Source organism: Halichondria panicea, chromosome 14 (assembly GCF_963675165.1).
Source record: "Halichondria panicea chromosome 14, odHalPani1.1, whole genome shotgun sequence".
Lineage (NCBI taxonomy): Eukaryota > Metazoa > Porifera > Demospongiae > Suberitida > Halichondriidae > Halichondria > Halichondria panicea.
In genome coordinates, this window is record NC_087390.1 from 3,667,062 (window position 1) to 3,686,489 (window position 19,428).

General features: G+C 39.5%; 3 protein-coding genes and 1 long non-coding RNA gene across 5 annotated transcripts in view; 3 read left to right on the top strand and 1 right to left on the bottom strand.

Moving 5' to 3' along the window:
* The window catches only part of LOC135348066 (histone acetyltransferase KAT2B-like), a 62,335-nt gene that overhangs the window by 13,947 nt on the left and 28,960 nt on the right, over positions 1-19,428 (top strand). The window lies entirely within an intron of this gene.
* Positions 5-2,912, top strand: LOC135348077 (galactosylgalactosylxylosylprotein 3-beta-glucuronosyltransferase sqv-8-like). Of its 2 annotated transcripts, XM_064546237.1 has the most exons (6): positions 5-306; positions 1,250-1,707; positions 1,807-1,928; positions 1,986-2,178; positions 2,376-2,494; positions 2,894-2,912. In XM_064546237.1, exons 1-5 carry the CDS (start codon positions 168-170, stop codon positions 2,454-2,456), a joined length of 993 nt encoding a protein of 330 aa, XP_064402307.1. In that variant the 5' UTR covers positions 5-167; the 3' UTR covers positions 2,457-2,494; positions 2,894-2,912. The 2 variants fall into 2 exon arrangements, with proteins under 2 accessions (XP_064402307.1, XP_064402306.1); XM_064546236.1 differs by lacking the exon at positions 2,894-2,912 and having other exon boundaries at positions 2,376-2,716.
* On the top strand, positions 2,932-15,849 carry LOC135348061 (uncharacterized). Its single transcript, XM_064546205.1, has 14 exons — positions 2,932-2,947; positions 3,033-3,156; positions 3,830-5,564; positions 6,161-6,371; positions 8,218-8,349; positions 8,536-8,712; positions 10,306-11,293; positions 11,396-11,432; positions 11,667-11,737; positions 13,001-13,105; positions 13,887-14,072; positions 14,293-14,351; positions 14,978-15,073; positions 15,231-15,849. The coding sequence occupies exons 3-14, from the start codon at positions 4,684-4,686 to the stop codon at positions 15,654-15,656; spliced, it is 3,369 nt and encodes a 1,122-aa protein (XP_064402275.1). The 5' UTR covers positions 2,932-2,947; positions 3,033-3,156; positions 3,830-4,683; the 3' UTR covers positions 15,657-15,849.
* On the bottom strand, positions 18,067-19,058 carry LOC135348088 (uncharacterized). Its single transcript, XR_010398654.1, has 2 exons — positions 18,901-19,058; positions 18,067-18,720 (listed from the first exon to the last, which is right to left on the bottom strand). It is a non-coding gene; the product is annotated as an uncharacterized LOC135348088 (long non-coding RNA).

The window sequence follows — 19,428 nt, forward strand, 5'->3', positions numbered from 1 at the left end:
ATCACCTGATATGATAATAAATTATGATAGTTTGCTATTATATTCGTTTTTAAGCGGCACCAAGCTAGCTAGCAGTTGGTGGGTGAGCAGTTGCACCATTAAAACAGGTTGTGCATGACCTCCTCTAGCTCTGTGTTGCGACACAGCTTGACCTGTGACATGATAAGATGTCATCAACTGGACGTCTCACCAACATCCTTATCGTGTGCATCTTCATTATTTCAGTGTTTAGTCTTGTCTATGTCTACTTAATGTCGTATGAGGACTCATCTGTCAGACATGTTCAAGCTAACCAAGAAATTATAAGTACGTTCATATTTTAGCAGGTGGCCTATGATGATAATTAATAATGTTACCGACCTCTGGCATACATGTATGTATACACCTTTTGTATTGCCACTCTATAACTTTGGGTTATCGTAAAACCTCTATTTAAGGCGACCCTCTAAATAAGCGACACTTGGACATTTCGCCCATATAGCACCATTTTTTTGTGTACATTAAAACTCTACTTTTGCAAAATGTAATTATTTAAAAGTGTCGCTTTAAATCGAGGTTTTACGGTATTGTATTTAGTTATTTAGTGTTTATGCCAGCATAGATTAGGGAGGAGAGGGATTGGAAACGGAAGTTACCTCAAATTATATCTGCGTTACGCCTGGGTTTAATTGAGGCTATGTGGGTAATTTTCAGGGGAGCAAAACATCGGGTTGAGCAATATTAATTTTAGTCACTTTGTGGATTAGTTGCTTCTTGCACTGCAGGTAACGGTAGGCAAGGTCCCTTTATTCGCGGGTAAACTATTCGTGGTCAGAGCTCAGCGCCAAAAACCACGCACTTCCAACTGAAACTTGAGACCATAAAAATTATATGGGACACAGTACACCGTGAGTTGCACATGCAGTACAATTATTAGAAGCACTCTAGGTAGCACTCTAGGTAGATACAAATCTCATCGTGACAAAAGAACGTTTTTTGTACCTCTTATTAGTCTAGCTATCTTCACAAAAGTCAAAAATGTATTTTCAAATGATGCTCACCATTAAGGCCGGGGCATGATAACGGGGGCTCTGAATATCTTGCAGTAACAATCAAAAGCTCTCTGGTGCCATGGTGCAAATTCAATAAAATGTTACGTGACGCTACATGTACTAGCTTCCATTTCCAATCCCTCTCCTCTTTAATCTATGATGCTAAATTAACACCACTCATCTATAATCTATAATCATAACCCACGTGAATATCATAGGAGTCACTCAGACACTGAGTGTAGATTGTGAAAATTATTTGAACGATAGCTCAAGCACATCCTCATCTGTTGATACTATGACTCAAGCTGTGATGCACAGCAACATTCCTTGGATATTCACTATAACACCAACCTATAAGAGGAGCACTCAAGTTGTAGACATAACTAGCTTGTGTCAAACACTCCAGCTTGTGCCAAACCTTGTGTGGATCGTCATTGAAGATGGATACCTTAAGAGTGACACTATTTCTGATTTGCTCCGTCGTTGTACTGCTCAGACTGTGCACTTGATAGCTAGGAATATCGGTGAATGGACTAGTCCTGCTGGTAGAGGTGTTGCACAGAGGAATGCTGGCCTCATTTGGATTCGAGAAAATTGTCATAGTTTCGGTAAATGTAATGGATCATTTTACTTCATGGATGATGATAACAAGTATGCTCTGAGTTTGTTTGATGAGGTAGGTATGCAAATTAACTTCAGGAGAATCATAAAAAATTTTGTTTAGTAATTGTATGTCACGTATACAACAAAATGTATACCTTTCATTAATATATAGATTCGTAGTGTAAAGTTCATTGGATTGTGGCCTGTTGCATATGCTGGATTTCTGCACTTCGAAGGGCCAATTTGTATCGACAACCAGATTGTGGAATGGCATGTTTTATTTGCTCCAGAAAGGTGATCATAGTATTCTTCATTGCTGATCTATGCTCAGTTCTGTTAATGACATGTTAGGAAGTTCCCCATTGACATGGGTGGCTTTGCTGTCAATGTTCAGCTGTTACTGGAGTACCGTGAAGCTCTGTTTGGTTACAACCCTCACTCCCGTGTGAAGGCGGAGGGGGGGTGGCAAGAGACAAGATTTCTAGAAAATTTCTCCAGTGGAAGAGATGACCCCAGAGTGGAATGTAAAGGGTCTCGAAGACAGGTACATGTAAATATCCTAACTGTACCGCTACAGTCATAATTGTATATTTATATTCAAAGTTACATGCATTACAATATAACTATTACGAATAATGGTTTGTCATTGTGAAATGAATTTATATGGTAATGTACGTAAAAGCATTCGATATGTTTACTTCTCCAATAGATTCTAAATTAACAGCTTTTGGTTCATTTCAGGCTTTTGTGTGGCACATAAAGACAAAGATAGACTTGAAGAATGAAACAAACATTTGGAAACACGACCTCATAACAAAGTAGTCTATGCATACGTAGAACTATGGCCCAGTCTTCCTGAGGTAATCATGCACCTGATGCATAAAATTGCACAGTACCGAAACTTCAACTTGTATAGTATTATATACCATAATTAAAGATATATTTATATGCAAGAATTGTATTACAATAACATCTAGTACCCATCCCTAGTGGCCAGTATCCTCCTGGTTTTTCTACTGGACTTAAAAATAATGTGAAAACATTGTTAATTAATTATTTATGACTTCAGGGCTCTATTGTAATTTATATACAGATACGAGAACCAATAATTATGCTTAAACCACCTATAATCTTAGTTATGGCCAGATTAACGAGAATCCACTGCAGAACTATTGGGTGTGGTTAGGAACCAGAAACAATTACAGACAGATACATTTTGCTATATAGCATTCGTTCTGTTGCCACGCCTCTAACTGCAGAATGCTCTGATCATAAAGCCATAATTGGAGCTGGAAATCCAAAACGTACATTATGTAAGGGACTCTGCAATCTGATTGGTGCTGCATGATTTTCTGCAGCAGAATGAATGTTTGATAGGCTTGAAATTTATCCTTGCAGCACTCTTGTGGCCAGGCCATGCCCATCTTGTATAAGAAAACCTCGCTCTCATATAACGGCCTCTCAGCTCTCAGCTCCTGTCAGAAGGAAGGATGTCTTTTTCAATTTTGTGATTCCCACTGAGGTGCTATAATTATATTGCAAAGCTAGTGCTCCTATCAAATTTAATACCCTGATTGAAACTGCCATAATTATATAGCTCTTTAGATCTAATTTAGAACATAATTACACGAGCTATTTACAGCAACTTTTACAGAGTAAATTAGTATTTTGTAGAAGGACGCATATAATTATGAGGAAGCATGCGGAAACAAAATGTGCAAAATCCCTGCTTTTGTTTCCAGTTAAGGTTATCTTCCAGGAAACTGCACTCACCAGAAGCTTAATTTTGCATGTGAAATAATTTTCAACTGCTCTGCCCTCGAAAAACGAGAAGCATCTCACAAAAAGGTTGTGCTATATACGGTATCTGTCAAGTGCTAGCAGTAAGATCCAAGCTGTACACATGCACCACTCCTCTATACTTATATGAACCTATGCATTACCGATACAAGTCAAAAAATGTGTGATGTAAAAAGTTGCCGGGGGGAAACACCAAAAAGTGTGGAAACAAGAAATCTGCGAAGAGCATATCAGCAACTCCAATTCGTTATAACGTCATTCACATGAGGTGATAGTGCACATGCGCAACTGTGTGCCGCAGAATGTGGGAAATGTGTTCTACCTGTTAGTAAACCTTTGTAAAATTATACCGTAAAACTAGTTTGTTCACTAGTTTTCCCGTATTAATTTTATAGTTTGTCTCCCCTGAAGCTGTGCTCTATTGCGTTGTCAAAAAGACTAGTCTGAAGCCAGAAGATGCTCTCATCTACTTCTATGATGATTGCAATTGCAACTTTGGCCAGTTTGGTGCATTCCTCTGCTGCTTCTGAATGTTTCCTCCTTTACATTTAGAACGTCATGTTGAATCTTCAGTAAGTAAACCCGTATAGCAAATTATTTTCGTAAGGTGGAAATTTTCGTAGATTTGTAATGAAGAGCATCATACGAAAATAAATCTACCGCAATAGATTCATCCTGAGCTGTATGAAAATTAGCCAAAAATTTGCACCAACGAAAATAACCCGCTATATGGTTATAAATTACTGTGAAAAAAGATTATTGATGATCGACGTCAATGTGGGTTATAATGGGCTTCAACAAGCATAATACCGTATAGCAGGTAAGTTTCATCGGTAAACAAAAATGTGCGTACGAACTAGATCTACATACATACAGCTCAGGATAGTGACATTGAACACTAACTGATACGAAAAATACGACTGAAAATGTCCACCGTACGAAAATAACCTGCTATAATATATACGGTAGGCTGAATTTGGGGCAGTATATAAAAGTTTATGTGACATCAGTATGTCTCAGTTCACTTAATTCATGGTCATTGTTACGTACTTCTGTTTCCGGATCCTTTTCCGTTTCCAGCTTCCGTTTCCAGCTTCCGTTCATGTTGTTATGCGCATGCGTACTGCATTTGCAACAGATTGTTTATACATGTAGATCTTACTTACTGTTTATCGCAAACACTATACTCTGGAGGCATTGTTATTTACACTCGAGACACTGACAAAAGTCACAAATAGTGAAATACAAAATGGCAGGATCAGCAAGTGTAAAGGCGATGTACCTAGAGAATCCTGACCTTCAGGTGCACGATCTGAATGAAATAGTCTCAACTGGTAGGATGCTTGGAAAAGGTGCATTTGGAAAAGTAATGGAACTAGAGATGGCGGGTACAAGATATGCTGGGAAACAGATTCATGATATTCTCCTCGGAATTGATGTTCTTGGTGTTAAGAGTATAATCAAAAAGTTTTCTGATGAATGCCGCTTGATGGCTGCAGTTAAACATCCAAATGTTGTCCAGTTTAATGGGATTTGCTTTCTCAATGACACCGACCATCCTGTTCTTGTGATGGAGTTAATGGATATGAGTCTGGATCACTTCCTTGAAGCACGACAAGGTCATATTCCCCTATCTTTGAAATATAGAATCTTACTAGATATCACTCGTGGACTCCTTTTTCTGCACACTCGTGATCCAGTTATCATTCACCGAGACCTTACATCTCGAAACGTTCTCTTGAACAAAGCATCACTCCAGGCAAAGATAGCAGATTTGGGCAATGCGCTTATGACCGACTCCAAACAGTTGATGAATACTCTGAGCAAAATGCCTGGAACTGCCTTGTACATGCCACCAGAAGCCTCGGGTACTAAGCCTATGTACGATTCATCTCTCGATATTTTCTCATTTGGGCACCTGTCTCTATATGTAGCCACTGAAGTTTTTCCAGATGACCTCCTTCCAGCCACTTACACTGATACGTTTACTGAGAAAGTTGAAGGCAACAGTGAAGTAAAACGCCGTGAAGAGTACCTTAACATACTTTATAATCGAAAAGATCTTGCCGGAGAAGACCATCCTTTTTGCAAAATGGTCACAGGCTGCCTTCACAACCTTCCTAACAAAAGGTATGCATGCCAGGGTTCTATCTAGGATTAATGGTTGGGGGGGAAGATGAAGTACAAGTATAGGGAGGTCCGGGGGGTCCTCCCTGGGAATCCTTTCTTCTAGCTTCTCAGAATGCAATTTGAATGCTTTGAAAGTGTTTTAAATTTAAGACTATATAGGGAAGGGTGAAGCTATTTAGGGGAGAATCTTTCCCCTGGATAGAACCCTGCGTGTTATAGAAGTGCATGGTGTAATTATGTATATTATATATACCGTATAGCGCGAAATTTTCGAGGGGCTTAATTTTCGCGGATTTCGTGGGTTAGAATCCTACACGAAAATTAAGTCCACGAAAATTGAATTACCTGCTATAACATGCATAGATTTAAAGGCGTGGCTTCCGGTAAGCAGTCATTCCGCGAACATTGTGCAACGAAATAGCTTTTAGAGGCTAATCCACGAAATATAAGTGCCTCGAAAATTTCGCGCTATACGGTATACAGTGCAAAGCTATAATTATTATCAGGAGTGCATGAACTCTTGTTATTATCTATTACTTTCAATTAATGTACAATATTAAGCCATATCTGTGACCTGCACTATCATTTCTATACAGACCTACTGCCAAAGAAATTTTGTGTATCTTGGAAGATGAAGCTGGTTCTCTAGAAGATCCTTATTCATCACTGGATGGTGCTTGCAAGCTTGATCTCATCGAGCTAGCCCAGGGTGCGGGTGAGCTATCAAGGCATTTACCTGGCAATTCTCTTGCTCAATCAAGCTCACAGTACACCATGGAATTCTCTGGGCGTGCACATGCTTTGCGGGTAAGTTAATTTTAGCAATGATACTATAGTGGAATCTCCATAAAACGGTGGGGAACGTGGTCGTTAATGGAGGTTCCATTGCATGATAGTTACCAGTTACTCATACTGCACACTATGCATGCATGGGCTGGCCACATATACTGGTATGCTATTTGAGATTGTCTCTTGTCATCGCATGCCAGGCTCCTGGGTGCTGCTAATCAATGGAGCCTATAAACACTGCCTCATACAGATAGTCACACATACAAGTATTAGTTATTGCATGAACTGGAGTGCTAACATGCCAGATATATGATGATTACGGCTCAGTAGTAATTAGTTGTTCGCGGACATAAGCACCCAAAACTGCCATAATAATTATGCCTCGGTGCGCATGCGCAAGCGGGGTATACGGTAGCGTGTTTGAGTGTGTGTGTGTGTGTGTGTGTGTGTGTGTGTGTGTGTGTGTGTGTGTGTGTGTGTGTGGGTGTGTGTGTGTGTGTAGACTGCTACAGCTGCTCAAGGATCAATGAAGTGCAAGTAAGAGTTTCTATAGGCTTCTAGTCATGTTTTTTTGGATAATAATTCATGGATTTGCAAATCAATGCTTCGTTCTCGAGTTATGCCTAGTTTTGCTTACTTGGAATGCCATTGCAGCCTTTTCAGAAGAGCACGTAGCCAAACTTGTTTACCGAGTATTGCTTCTACTTAGTACTTAGCTCTGCACTAGAACGCTAGCTATTGGTAGCTGCAAGAGTGAGAAGAGAGCTGCAAGGCTCATGCTGATGCCATTAATTTTAGACTTGTTTGGTATTGATCGTTTTTAACAACAATCATGGTCAATCATTACCCACTCTTTGAGTTTGCATGCAGCAAAATTAAAATGTTTATCATGTGTATAAAAGCTATTTAACTTTTTGTTATGTATATAGCTTTGGCATCTCCACCGAGGCATCAGCACCTGCGGTGCTTTCATTGTACTGATTTTTTGCGTAGTCCTATAACTGTGCATCGAAATATACGGCGCTGTGATATCGATTTCTTTGATGCTCAAACACGCAACAATGTGTATTTAGACACATCTGGTCATGAATAAGCACTCAACCTGTGTTTGGTAGAGTGAATTTCTTTATTCATCTTGTCTTGAATATTAAGAAGAAATGGCCTGCAAGTCTGCCAGTGACCATGTATTCTTTTATCCTGCAATGTTTCTCATTTACTGATTCCAGATAGAATATCCCACGTAGCCTATAATTCTATTTATGTATCCCTGACCACCCATTGCGTCCTGATATTCCCATAATTATATTTGCATATGTTTGTAGGAAATATGACTCTCGACCTGAATAGATAAAAGCACCACGGGTGCTGATGCTTCGGTGGATGTGTCAAACCTACAGTGTACATAACATACATAAAGCTACTATATTATACCGTATTACTAGAATGTTTTGCGAGCATCGAACTTTTAAAACCCAGCTAGTAAATACACACGATTCTTGCCAGAACCCAATAGTTAGATCACAAAGGGTCAAATTTTCTGCTTATTTGGCTCATTCGCAAAGGTTTTTTAAGGAAGTGCGGCCTGGGATTGAGGCTAGACACGTACATGCTTCCATTTACAAACTTACGAAAATTGTTATTTGCACCATTTTCTTTTTGCACAGCTAGCACACTGCCGGTTTAGTATTTAATGTGTTACTTGCCAGTATACTACTTGGATTACGCAGTGTGGTCTAGTATATGTAACTGTAAATGTGTTTCGTCCTTGATTCAATGTGATTGGTCTGCACGTCATTGTACGTACTTGACCTGTCATTTTACATATACATGCACTGCTATAATCCTGTTCTTTTTTAATCAACAGAATGGTGAGCCTGGAGTTCTTGATGTCTATCAAAAGAAAGGTAGATTTGGGACGTTTGGGCAGTCAATGGAATGGAAACAATATGTTTTCAAGATCCAAAATGAACGTCTCAAGTACTACAAGTCAAACAGGGTTAGTAATTATTCACTCACTTATAAATACTTATAATATCTGAGTCGGATTCTTCAGATCGCATATTTATTGATTATGTTGTAAGTACCGTGCAATTGACTCCCAATTAATAATTGGTATACTGTACATGCATGCATGCTGTGCACATGATTAAAAATACTATTTATTCCCCGGTGCATGATGCAGCCTTCTAAAACTGCTGGGGAAATACATCTTCAGACAGTGACCTCCGTATCAAAGTCTGAAAGCAAAGATGCTTCGAGATATTCATTCCTTGTCACTTTTGATTCTGGCAGTACTCGGTCCAAGTTAATCGGCAGTCACCTTCCATCTTCTCCATTGCAGCTATCTACTGTTACTGCTGTGAGTATAATAATTATAATAATGAACACATGTATCATAACGGCTGCTGGATGGCAACAACACAAATTTGTTACAACACGGTCACCTGAAGTAACCCTAAAACCCTAACAGGATTTCATCTAGGATTAAAAGTTTGGGGGGGAAGGTTTGGAAAAATGGTTGGCCACTCCTACATTTGTTGACCACGCCTCCATTACATGCTTGTAGATCTAGTTACATAATTATTGCACATACTAATGTGATGATGTCATTATATTCTACAACATTTTGGGGGGGGAAGGTTCACCCCTGCTCCCCCCCCCCCCCCACTAGATGAAACCCTGCCTAATTTAGGGTGCTCAATATAATGCCTATAATCAATGTTTGTGATACAAATAATTACATCACATTTTGAGAATAGGGGAAAATTAGAAGTTGGGTCGTCGCCCGGTTTATTTCGAAAACGGGGGGGGGGGATGAGGGGGCTGTATGCACACAGCCACATACTTGGGGAGATCTGGGGCATTCTCCACCAGGAAATTTAGTGTTTTATGCGCATGCATTCTCAGGTTGTTCAGGCAATACTTTAAATGCATGTTAGTTTGTACACGGCTTTCTAAGGGCATGCTCCACCAGAAAATAAGCTGTTTGGAATCAACCCGTGGCGCATTGGTTTGTTTGTGTGTGACATCTGAGTCTACTCACCTGGATGCCATAGCACTGCGTTTACAGCATGCTAATGGACAGGCCACGCCCATCTAATACTAACTTTGGTGAAAGTCTACTATACGTACTATACTGCTACTGACTCTATCAGAAAGAAAATAGCTGTACATAGCTGTACAACAAAACTATAGCTCTGTCTCCATAGCTAGCTAGCTAGCTAAATAGCTCTGTGTATGATTTTCAATACTTTGTCAGGATATTTTTGTGATAAATTCAGTATAAATTATTATAGGAAATTTTACGGGAACAAATATCCAATATTGTTGCGCATGTGCAAGCAGTCAGTAGCAGGCCTTCTCTTCAGGGGAGGCCAGTGAAGGAGGCTAGCATGGATATAGCCTCCACACAACAAGGATTTTATTTAGCCGCGGCTATTTTCTGAAATACAGCCACCTCGCTATTCCAGCCAAGCTGCACTGTCCCAAGGGTGACCGGATTACGAGAGTCTACTGTATTACAGCGCTTGCTATAGCTATCAGGCTAACTAGATGGCAACTAAATAGTGACCTACCAACAGTTTATGATATTCCTGAGCCTCCGAAGTATTGTAAAGCCGCCCTCAAGCTGAGGGCGGCTTTACAATACTCTAGAGTAAAGTGTCCCCTCTCTGTGCAAAGTGTCCTTCCTGGCTATTCACATTATTATTGTCACTCAGCCAAAGAAGCTTTTTGTTGGCCGTGAGTTCGGACTGGAATAGAGCCTTAATTACTAGTCTCTAGGTACATATACTGTAGCTTAGATGCATGTTTTGTACCGCTGTCCTTGAGAAAAAAACCAAAATACCAGAATCGGTGGCTTACACGATAATTATTATTTGCATGTTTTCTTTTAATCCAATACCCAAGTCATCTCTCACAAAATTAATTAGTATCTGTGTTCATACAATAGGTGGAGCGTTTCAATTGGATGGAAGCTATTCAACCAGGATGTGTTTCTACATATATCAGTACGGATCAGCAACAAAAGATTTGCAACGGTTCATCTGACGGAGTGGATTCTTCCGGATATGAACAGGTTGACATTTATGAGTCCAGTAGTACGGCTCTAGCTGAAGATGCTATTCAGGATGTACTGCCAAAGCAAACCGCTGTTTCAGAAGAAGACGGGTATGAGTGTGTTGAGGTAGCTGATCATCGTGAAATGGAAACCACTTGCCAGCAGCCTTCTTGTCCAAAACAGAACGTCCAAGATGATCCAAGCATAGGCAATGAAACTGATTACTCTCTTTATGATGATGTTCCTGTTTCTTTGCATTCCGATGATGATTTTTTATATGAGGATATTCCACCATTTTTCGTTCAGCCTATTGCAACACCACAACCTACCCAACTTGGTAGTCACATTTCTTCTTCACCTCTTCTGGCTCAACTAGACACTCGAGTTCCTCTTCCACCACAACAATGCATCAGCGTTCTTGCACCACCACTTCCAGCTCAACGCTCAAGTTATGCTCAAATTCCGATTCCAGGCTGTCAGGTTTTTCCGACAATGCCATTTCAGCGTAATCTTCCCCCGCCACCTCGTTCACCTAAACCAGGTTCTAGTGTACTGTCTGAAGAGAATCTTTCTTCTAGTTTGGAACCAGTTCAGTTTGGTGCTGACCAATTACAAACTCTCGCTGACATGTATGAGACACTCGGAAAAATTTTTGAAAAGAGTCAAAGCACACCTGTGGATCTAGCTTCATTGTCATCCTTCCAGCCACAAACTGTGACTGAAAATCTGCCACCATCTTCTGGTTATGAAAACATTTACGATGAAGTTGAAAAAAGTAGTGCAACTGAGAATACTTCAGAACGGCCAAAGCCCCCAGTTCCAAAGCCCCGTAAATTGAAAGTATCACAACACCCTCCTCATTTAGAAGCTGACGCACAAGGTAAACAAACCATGCATGAATACTTCCTGCTATAGTAATCATACTACAATTGACGTATGGCGTATACAACAAATCCTCTCATAATTACAATTTGTTCGACAGATTCTGAACTTCCCAACCAATACATGGAAATGAAAATGTGAGTGAAACGCATATTATTAATTATAACGCAGAGTAATTAGGTAAAGTTGTTCTTTCATAATTATAGCCACAGTGATGGTATACATAATGGTTCTGTTTAGTTAGCACTACAATCTCCACTGAGATACAAATGCGGTCTTCCAGCAGACTCTACTGTTTATCAGTCAGATAATTGTTATAGTCTGTCACCCAAGCATTATACATGCAAGATTGATACAACATTGATAACTAGGTTGATGGTGGATTCAGATGATGCAGATTCTGACGACCCTGAGTATGAGCCTAGACCAGAATGGGCAAAAGGTGAGCTCGTATCCGATCAATATACTGTATTAACGGGAAAACTTAATATAGCAAATATAAGCTGTTTGAACGAATTGACTAATTTAGACCCTGTCAATGACGTTCTGTCTGCTTTTACAAGCTATAATAAAATTATTGTTTGAAAAAGGGCGTACGTATTTTGAATTGACTACCAGTATATTGAAAGCCTGCATGTGCCAAATAATAATTATAGGCCGTCTTTTTTACAACTTGAATATTCACGGATTTCGTTAGCAATCCTACACGAAAATATATACGGTATTAGCACTATGAAATAGTTTTAAATTAATGATTTCATTGAGTTGCATGAGTAATTCAGAACATGCCCATTCACATGGCAGTAAGGCAGTAAATTTATAGTTCAATCAAGAGGTCATAAGTCAATCAATGTAGACTGGTATTATTTCACTGAAATAGTAGCCTGGAAAGAATCAAGACAGTCGTCAGATCAAGCATGAGAAACGAGTGCTTATCCTCATCTGCACTTGCACTTCTACAATCTACATTTACGCAGAGACGTTGCATTGCTAGATGCCATTCTACTAACAGCTTCTATAGGCTTCTAGCCACGTTCTCTTGGGTTTTGATTTGTGGATTTGTAAACTAAAGCTTCTTTCTCGAGTTATGCATGGCTAGTTTGACTCACAGTGAAGGCTGTTGCAGTCTCTTCAGAATATTTCATAGCATCATCTGTTTGCATATATGAGTTTAGCCATGCACTAAAGCGCTAGCTGTTTGTTAGCTACAAGAGTCAGAAAAAGAGCTGCAAAGCTAGCTTCATGCATGTGATCAATCATCACGCTATCCGATAGACTTCTGTTTCCATTAAACTTCTCTTATAATAATTATGACTGTGTGCATGGTTCATATAATAACATACAAAGCAAACTAATTACCTCTGATCTTCTATAACACTCTTCCTGTGAGTCAGCCCTGTTTCTTAGTGTTTCTTATATGTTTTATGTGTATTTCTTCTAAGCAAAAGCAAAATATAGTGAGCTAGAGGCATTAGCACAGCGCAGCTTGCACGACTCGTTATAGATATAGTTTCTGCCTCCTGGAGAAATTGTTACACTCAGTAAGTTGTGGTAACAATTAAATAAGCCTTATAATGGTGGGCGTGTTTTTAGATTTTCACATGCGGAAAGATACCCATGAAACATGTAATTAAGTTGGCTTGGCCAAAGTGTGCATCTGATTTAAAATTAGCGAACCAACTTAGGCTCTTTTATGCCCATGCAGCAACCACAACATTGTTGCAAGAAGATGAGTCTCTTCAAGTATTGCAGCAAAAACAACTGTTCATTCCTAGGTCAAAAATCCAAAACTTGATACAGATTGGCAAAGGTTAGTTTGTATGTATGTAACTTATATACTCTGTTTTCTTATAATAAGCCCTACGTATACCATCTAGGTACAAAGGAGGTACGACATCCGTGAGTCTTGAGCCCCACATTCCTTATTATATCCAGGTAATAGTTCAATAGAACATCAAACGAAGTGATACTCATGGCATCTAGGCATCCCTCCTGAAGATTCTGAGGGGTTGATTAAGCTAATAGCTATAACCTATAGCTAGATCAAACTGTGCACGAATCAGACTCTTGGAAGCTATACGCAGTGCTTGTGTTTGGCAGGTAACACGCAATTAAACTTTGACCTGGATAAAATAACGAATGCATGTGGGCCTCAAACACTTCCCAACTCGCGGATATCGTACCTCCTCCTCTGATCTAGGTATAGTTATAATGCTGATCACATGATCTTCTCCAGCCAATCGGCTTATCTAAAATAGCAATAACATTATATGAAACATTAATGGATGCTGGGGAAGTTAATTGGCACCTATGGAGACTACCATAGTAGCCTATAGCCTCTCAGTCTCAGTTCCTCGGTACTTTCCAAGCCAGATGTAATAATATACCCAGGTACTTTAACATGTCAAGCTGTACAAATAGTATATAGGCTGTACGCAAGGCTAGAGATCACGTGACAGCATTTACCATTAGAACACACCTAGCCAAAATTACGTGTTTTAATATGGTGCACTAGATTGGCACACAGCTTAATTTTGGCTTGGTGTGTTCTAAATAATACTTCATCCACTGCGCAACAATTCTGATAACAGGTCACTATGGTAAAGTGTACAAAGCCGAGTACACAAGAGGAACTGGTCAAAATCTGATTGTGGCTGTGAAGACAATCAAGAAGTACACAGATCAAAAGGCTCATGATGATTTTCTGAAAGAAATGGGGATCATGTCACAATTTGTCCACCCAAATATCATCAAGCTGTATGGTATTGTGCAACAAGGTATATAATGATAGGGGTTATAATTATTGATAGTTGATATAGTATATGAATAGTGGATAGTCCGCATCCTAGCTGTTAATACAGTTGCTTTTCGTAGTTCCTAAAAATGATGATTATATCTGTTAAGCTGATTTGCCTACCAAAATCAATGTTATGTATATTCGCAATACGTTTTAAGACAGCAACTGACGATGATGGATCACACGTTCTTTGTGCACAGATTCCCCTTGGATCATTTTAGAGTATCTAGAAAATGGTGACCTGAAGAGTTTTCTGAAGGTAATACTCGCAGTAATTATACATACAATGTATATAATTATACAGTATTTTGCATGCATAGCCGTTAAACACGGTATAATATAATGGCCAGGTCTCTGGTTGGTGGATACAATTGAAAATTTTGAGCATTTATATATCAAGAGACCAAGTGTTGCAATATACAGGCACAAGCCTGAGGGAATAGCCCTGAGGATTCTCGTGTTTTATATACCACAACGACCCTTACCAAAATATAATGCCTCGAGGATACATGACCGTGTAGTAAAGCAAGAACATGAAAGGGACTATATGACTTTTATTACACTGTTGTCAGTGGCCTAGCCAAGATTTTGGGAAGAGGGTCTGCATGGGGATCCTCCCTCAGAGAAATTTTTTTGTGGCATGCTCTGAGATTGATTCTATATAAGCAATGTTGCATGATAATTGCACAAAAACTATGATTGCATGTAGTAAGCGAGTAAACTATTTAAATGCAAAGTTTGTCAAAGTTATATAATTATTATAATGGCCTGCATGGGGCTCGACATTTGGTTTTAAAGCTAGTGCATTTATGGTAACATCCTACGCTAGACAAGTATTGCACTTGTCAATGTAGATGATCTTGTGTACACAATTTTTATTGCCAGAAAAACCCCAACTGTCCTGTGTCAACACTGGTGAAGTACATGCTAGATGTAGCGACTGGAATGGACTACATCGCAAAGATTGGTTTAGTACACAGGGTAAGCGTCATTTATAGAGTGCATGTGACAGCATTATTATTTTGATTCAGCTTAATTGCGCTGTTGTCTATATAATAATTAAAGATATAGGCTAGAGTTTAATGTATAATATAATTATTTCTAGTATTAAACATTATAATTATTCATGACATTATAGGACATTGCCGCAAGGAACATCATTGTCGGATCGAATGAGACATGTAAAATTTCAGATTTTGGCCTTCTTAGAGAAATTCCGAAGGATGATTCCATTTATGTGTCGAAACAGCTAGGACCTGTGCCAGTTCGATGGATGGCTCCAGAGAGTTTGCTTCGTAGAGAATTTTCTACAGCCACAGATGTGTGGAGTTACGGTGTGTTGCTGTGGGAGCTAATTCACCCATCGGAAGTGCCGTACGCAAAGGTTGTCACTAATCTTGAATGTGCTGCAAGAGTGACAACAGGGTTGAGATTAGTTGTTCCTTGTGAGTATCCTGATGAAGTCAAAAGAATCATGAGATCATGCTGGCAAAAAGAGGCTGCTAAGCGACCAAGTTTTTTACTTATCTCCACTGTTCTTCAACATCTTGTAACATTCCAATAGGCTTGTTAGCTGAAAAGAACCCAGCATTACTGCATATAGATCTATATACATGTACTGTATAGTAGAATCTTAATTGACTGTCAATTATCATATATACCCAGGACATTATGCATGACTGTACAGTCTAGCTAGCTAGCTATAATAAGTCTGTTCACTAATTATTGTGTTAATTAATACCATACATTTGACTTTGCTATAACATTTGACTTTGTTAATTGTGTGTACAAATTCTGCTTTATCATCCCTCATCGATTATTCCATATGACGGTGGTGGTATAGCTTCGATCAATCTATACAAGATATCGCTTAATCATGACCACTGATCGTGAGACTCATCTGTTCATCGATGATCTTCACAGGAGGCGGTTTTGGAACTTTCAGCTGGATCAGCATGCTTGTGGTGTGGGTATAATTATATTAATTAATAAAAGATGGATCATAATTATTATAGTTTTGTGTGCACTGATTTCTGATTGAGGCACTTTCTTATACCGGGTACATACTTAAGGCCTGGGTCAGGCACTGATAACATTAATTTTATTCATTGTCAACATTATTTTAATGTAGATGATGTAGTGTTAATGAGATTCATAATGTTTATTAATGTTATTCATTGCAAGTGAAGTCACGTGTCCAAGGTACTTGGCTGCTAGACTGGCGGCGACAGCCCCTCGTTACACGCGCTCGGGCGGCTGTCACCGCCAGTCTACTTGGCTGCTGGAACTATTCTCCAATAATTATCTTTAGCAACAAATGCGGTGGGCTTACACGAGGTAAGAGTACTTGGTTAGGCCCTTAAAAGATAGAGTAGGTTGTCATGATTATGTTTCTAGCTGGGGAAATTAAAATGTGCAAAACTGCCTTAGCTATGCTGGCTTCTTTAGCTCTGACAGCCACTCTAGAGGTAGGCTATGTTGTGTATCTCAAGAATGCAGTAACTCTTATAGTCGAGCGCCGCCGCCCTCTCAGGTATATTAAGGACTGGGACCTTCAATTATTGCTGAATCAGCTAAAACGCAGCCACGCCCACGATTTTTAATATGTTTTGTGTGTAAAAATTTTGTGCAGCTACTGATCTTTTTTAGTTCTAAAAACGGTGTTCTAAACCTTCCTTTTAGCTCTTAATTCTTAGTGTAGTAGGTAGTTCAAAGGCTTAAGCAGACATATCTGCTGGGAGAGAGCCACTTCTTTGGCCAAAGGTGAGATTTTGCACAAAACTTAGTCTTACATCTGACAATAAGTGACATTTTTATTTTTATAGGCTAATAACTTACTCTAAATAGAACATGATGCTCTCTCCCAGCGGATATGTCTGCTTAAGCCTTTGAACTACCTACTACACTAAGAATTAAGAGCTAAAAGGAAGGTTTAGAACACCGTTTTTAGAACTAAAAAAGATAAGTAGCTGCACAAAATTTTTACACACAAAACATATTAAAAATCGTGGGCGTGGCTGCGTTTTAGCTGATTCAGCAATAATTGAAGGTCCCAGTCCTTAATATACCTGAGCTCCTTGAAGGAGGTCTGGAATCAAGCCTATCCACAGTTTTGTTCTAGCCTGTTACGCAATAGTATCATGAATATCATTCATTCTATGTGGGTGCTAACCAATAGCGATGAATATCATTTATTAAAGTGGGTGTTGGCCTCGCCTCTCAGTCAATCGCAAAATTCACACGTGGTACAGTTGAGTGGGTGTGATCAATCCCCTTGAGATACTGCAATCTGATTGGAGCTGGTGGAATTGTTGGATTTCCAACAACAGAACAAAACTGTGGATAGGCTTGATTCCCGACCTCCTTCCGGGCAACGGTAGAGGGCGGCGGCGCCCGACTATAACTCTTACTCTTCCCCAGCTTGATCCTAGTACTTAGCTATGAGATGTTCATCTAGCCTTGTTTTTGAAGCTTGATCTTAGCTTCTTCCTGTCCGCATTTGGAAGGTTGCTACTCTATTTTTGTCTAGTTAGCTCTGCACTACAACACTATAGCTATAATTAACTAGTGTTCAAGCTGGCGCTTAGCCTCGACTCCAGCCCCTTGAATAGCAGAGGCGGATCCAGGGGGAGATCCAAGGGAGCAAAGGAACCCCCCTTTTGCTCAAAATATTAAAATTGATTTTTAGCAATCTACAGTCATTTACAGTCATGTTTTACCTATTCTACTTATGTAGTAATGTCAATACCTGCATGTAGTCCACTCTAGAAGGAACAGAACTTAGCTAAAAGCAGTGGCAGCTTCTTTACTCTTTCTCAACTGATCGCGTTGCAAAAACTGCATAGTAAGCAGTAATTAATTGGATACAAGATGGAGATAAACCCACATCCATGCATGTGTGTCCAGTGGTCATGCAGCTTTGATTGTGGTAATTATGTTCAACTTATTATACAACAATGAGTAACAGGAAGAGACCAAGTCAAGTGCCAATTTCAACATTCTTCAAAAAGAGTAAAGCAGGTACGGTTTCACATAAATAAAAATCCAAATCATATAAATTATGATAAATAAACAACAAAACTTATAAATAAAAACAACTTCAATTGTAGGTTCAGAGTCACAGGAGTCACAGGATGCTATTGTCAGCCCTGCTGACTCGTCTCCCCCTACTGACGTCCCCAGTGACACTGAAGATTCAGACAGTGAACTTGATATGGAGGAGGGTGACTGCATTATCCGGTGTGGCTTAGGTGGTGCTACCTCAAGTGATGATTGCGACATTGGGAAACTCCTTAACTCAGGGGTAGATATTAAGAGTTTAACAAGAGATCACAAGTATCGAATCTTGACTACCAATCCCAATACTGATCCAGAGAGCTATCCACGCACCAGACCATGTCCTTCAAGCAATTTCCGTCGGTTCAAACCAGAATGGCTGAGATCATACCCGTGGATGCATTACAGTCAATGTTCTGATGGAGTGTATTGTCGTGCCTGTGTACTTTTCTCACCATATCAGGTTGGTGGTCAAACGCTTGGTAGATTTGTTTTGACTCCATTTCGATATTGGACAAAGACGGCAACGGTTCATTGCAAGACTGGGTACCACCGATGCAACCAGCTTTTGTCTGCAGAAAATATAAAAAAACTAGTAGTATCATACAGCCAGCTACACCCAAGGAGAATGAAACTCCCTTTTATGCTACCTGATGATTGAATGTCTTTATAATATGTGTTTTTTACAATCAATTATTAAATACTCTAAGCTCTTGTATAAAAATTACTCATTTACTCACTCACACACTTACTTAACTTCTTGATCTTACTATCACTGCACTGGAGCCATAGCTATCTAGACATAATGTTACATCTACTATGGTACTATAATAGACCTCCCTAGCCCCTTGGCCTAGCACTCAGGTGACAGGAAATGGGCGGAGGTTACACCGGAAGTGGGCGTGGTCAATTTTTCGCGCTGCGCGCGGCTTAACTCTCACCCTTCAGGCTCGTTATCCTTTTACCAATTGCTTTTAGGAACCACCCTTTTCTAATGTCTAGATCCGCCTCTGAATAGCCTCGACTCCAGCCCCTTGAATAGTGGGCCTGGTATTTACTGTTGGCGCGTGGGTGGACAATTAATTAATTAATTATTTACCGTATTTTATCTCATTGAACGTTAAAACAGTATTTTATCTTATTGTGATAAAGAACAGAAAAAAGAAAAAGGAGAGGCTACCTCTCTGTATATACTGTAGACAGAGACAGCTAAGTAAAACATTAGCTCTGTAGATTTATTCATTAACTTGAGGCTCAGATCGGATACACACTCAGGCGAC